The following is a 3,554-nucleotide window of genomic DNA, read 5'->3' as shown; positions in this document are numbered from 1 at the left end:
GGGGAGGAGTTGACAGCGCACCTGGAAAACGTAAACGCTGCGAGCGGTTTGTTACAAGGAATGAAACCTCCAAAAAGTCCCTGGGGGGGACGGGTGGGGGGCGGGAGGGAGGTTTGCAAATCTCTCGAGCTGTGCAAAAGGAGTGGTTCGTCTCAGAACGTGAGCAACAAACCTGCCAGAGCAGTCACAGTCGCCAAGGGAAAGACGTTTGGCTAAGGAAGAGCGTTTGTAAAGCTGCTACTGAGGGAAGTGTTATAAGAAATGTTTAAAAAGCCACTGCCTCGGTGATTTTTCCAGGATGTCCTTTGCTAGCAGCAAAGCAGCTTCGAGCAAGCTAGCTTGCAGAGGTCATGAGACCGTTCAGGTCTTTCTGAATGCGACCACATGTGCCCCAAAATGCTGTGTTTCCTATAGCAAAAAGCAAGCTTTTCTGCCCCGAATCGTACCCTTTGTCATTGTAAAGCCAAAGGGCTCTGCAACACGTGTCCTCCTGCCCACAGACCGACCCAAGGAGCCCTGACCCCAACTGGGAGCTCATGACAGCCCCGCTCGGATGGAGCATCTGGGAGCCAAGGAATTGCCAAACCCGCTTTGATCCAGCTGCTGTTCTCCAGCTCTGTCTGTGGTTCCCTGTAAATCACTCACAGATAATATTTTCATATGCTGGCTCCCTCCGTGTCCCCTGCTTTCTGAATAATTACCTTGTTTTGTGCGAGCCACGAGAGGTTTTCACAGATAATTCATCCGGCGCTGAAAGGCAGCCAGCTTTGGGGCTGGAGCGCGTTTTGTGGCCACCTGGCATTGCTGCACAGAGGTCTGTGCCGGAGCACAGCTGCCTCTGGAGGGAAATGCAGCATCCAGCACAGCCCAGGGCAGGGCGCGAAGCGAACCCAGCTGAAATCCCTGCCGCCCTTCCCCGGGGGATCATTTACCTTGGCAAACGCAGCCCGCCCCGAGTTTCTGGACGTGTGGACAGATTGATCCTGCAGATCTGGATGCTCTCACCCGCAGAATGCACATTTTGCTGGAACAAAACGCCTCGGGGGGGCGGGGGGGGGGGTTGTTTGAGGGCTGCGCTGTCTCATCTCGCACCATGTCCTAGCCAGCATGGGGCTCGGAGTGCGTGGGTCAGAGCCCAGTGTGGAGCCAGGATCGTTCTCCCCCCCCCAAGATTTGTGTCCCCATTGTGGGGGTGCTGTGGTGGCACAGGGCCTGGGGTCAGAGAGGGGCAGCCAGGAGGCTGCCAGCCCTGCTGGAAGTGCACCACAAAGTCCTGCTCTGCCTCTTCTGGCTTGGCAGAGTGGAAACAGTCCTCGCCGAGATGAGTGGAGAAGCCCGGAGCCCTCTGCTCCCCAGCCATGCACGCTCACGTGGCCGGGCACGTGAGGACCCGCTGTGCCCAGGAACAGCCCCTCACCCCCAAATCTCACCTTCTGCTTGTGCAGCGGTGCAGTTACTGGCACCAGGTCACGATGTGGGGCTGGGGTGAGGTAGGGAAGGGGTGAAATCTCGTTTCACGCACAGGGCAGCGCTCGCTGCCTTCAAAGCACGCCAAGCTCAGCTGTGTTTCACCACCCAGTACCAAACCTGGGGCATTTCCCCCAGATCTGCTCTGGGGATGACAGTTCTGCAGCAGCAGACCTCAGCCGCCTCCATCCTAAGTCCTTTCCCAAACAAAACAAACCGACCTTTATTTAAAGTCCCCTCCGTGCTCAACAACCCCCACTTGGAGCCTCTGCTCTCCCCAGTGCCGCAAATGCAAAATGTTCAGCTCCTGATGAATGCTTCTGGGGGTGCATAGCCTGCAGCTCCCGGAGCCTCCTGCGTGTTCAGCAGCAGATTCACAGCATCACCCATCCAAAGGGAGCCTGAAAGTCACGGTTCCCTGAAAGTCAAAGCGTGTTTTATTGACTGCAGCTGAGAGAATCAAAGATCTGGAGACCCAGACTCCCACGGAATAAACCACATTATTCCTGCGCGGTGATCGTTTCTCTCCCAGACGTGAATTCAAGTCAGCACCCCTGCTGGGAATGATTAAAGACCACTTCAGAAATCAGTGCAGCAAATTGTAAAATAAGCAGGTGAACAAGGGAAGGAAAACAAGAAAATATTATGACCTGCCACCCTCAATCGGGAGCAATCACGGAAGGACGCGGCTCCACGGTGCTGCCCACGGTGAGGGAGCGCAGCGGCTCCCCCCGGCCGTTTGCTGGGCAGAGTAAGGGTGAAGCTGTGGGGCAGGGCTGCTGTCTGCCACCCCAGCCCATTTTTGGGGAGGATGCAGCCCGTGCATGTGCACAGATACAAGGGGATGCTATCGGGTGTAAGGGCTGGGTGTTGGGGCCGGGTCGGGGGATGACAGAGCGCACCCAGCAGGATGGACAGGATCACTTCTCTATGGATGTTTATTGCTGTGATGATAAAATGCCTCAACAGAGCTTCGTCTGCCCTCCCAGCAGGGCTGCCCCCCACTGCCCCAAAGCCCCCTCGCAGAGCCCTGTGTCCCTCTGCCAGCCCCTCGCCTGCATAGAGGGATGCAGTGGGAACAGTGCACGTGTGGGGCTGTCCCATCGTCCCATCAGGCCAGGATGGGGAAGGAGGCAGCGGTGGCCACGCCGCAGTTGTTGTCCTTCATGGCTATGAGGATGTAGCCGTCGTTGCCCCAGTAGGTGGACCAGGAGTTCTTGATGAGCCAGTAGCTCTTGCCATGCAGGACGCCATAGCCCACAGCCAGCACTGCGTGGTCCAGATCTGATGTCTCATTCCCTGGGAGGAGAACAAAAAAGAGGGATCCCCATCCCATCTCCATCCATCTCCATCCCCATCATCCCCATCTCCATCATTCTTATCTCCATCCCCATCTCTATCCCCATCATCCATCATCTCCATACACCTCCATCCATCATCTCTATCCCCAGCATCCCCATCCCCATCTCTATCTCCATCATCCATCATCTCCATCAACCTCCATCCATCATCTCCATCTTCACCATGCCCATCTCCACCCCTCTTCTTTTCCATCATCTCCACCAGGTGCCACCACCCCACTCACCACAGCGGGGCTCCTCGTAGACCCCGTTGGCATAGAAGGCGAAGGACTTGTGCGAGGCATCGATGTTCACAGCTACGGGGCCGTGCTTGAACAGCGCAGCTTTGAGAGCTTCAGCACTGCCCGGCTCCACGGTGACGTAGCCAACGAGTGGGGCCACCAGCTCCGACTGATTGTAGTGGCAGTAGCCATTCTGGGAGGGGACAATGAGGTGACATCGTGGTCCAGGGCAGGTTTGTAGGGGATCCAACCCACCCCAGCAAGGGATAACCAAACCAAAGGGGAGCATCCATCCACCAGCAAGGAGATGATGGCAGCTTTGGAGGAGCCTCTCCCTGCACCCCATATCTTGGAGGGGAGGATGGGGTGTGTGCACCCCCAGCACCCTCACCTGCCCCAGGTAGGGCCCATAGGACTCGGTGCTGGCGATGCCGCCGTGCTTCTTGATCCACTCGTAGGCTCGCCACTCCTCACCCCCATCACACGCGTAGTTCCCAAAGCCCCA

At 57.1% G+C, this 3,554-nt stretch overlaps 1 protein-coding gene across 1 annotated transcript in view; it reads right to left on the bottom strand.

The window, feature by feature from the left end:
• The window catches only part of LOC110387525, a 5,725-nt gene continuing 3,766 nt past the window's right edge, over nucleotides 1,596–3,554 (bottom strand). Inside the window, exons 6-8 of the mRNA XM_021375711.1 lie at nucleotides 3,441–3,550; nucleotides 3,053–3,242; nucleotides 1,596–2,766 (exon numbers count right to left, since the gene is read on the bottom strand). Coding sequence (XP_021231386.1) covers nucleotides 2,579–2,766; nucleotides 3,053–3,242; nucleotides 3,441–3,550 — 488 coding nt within the window. The 3' untranslated portion in view covers nucleotides 1,596–2,578. The remainder of the gene's footprint in view (nucleotides 2,767–3,052; nucleotides 3,243–3,440; nucleotides 3,551–3,554) is intronic.

The sequence above is a fragment of the Numida meleagris genome, chromosome 22, assembly GCF_002078875.1.
Source record: "Numida meleagris isolate 19003 breed g44 Domestic line chromosome 22, NumMel1.0, whole genome shotgun sequence".
NCBI classification, from domain to species: Eukaryota; Metazoa; Chordata; class Aves; order Galliformes; family Numididae; genus Numida; species Numida meleagris.
Note: the sequence above shows the minus strand (reverse complement) of the source record. Positions and strands in the feature narration are given on the sequence as shown.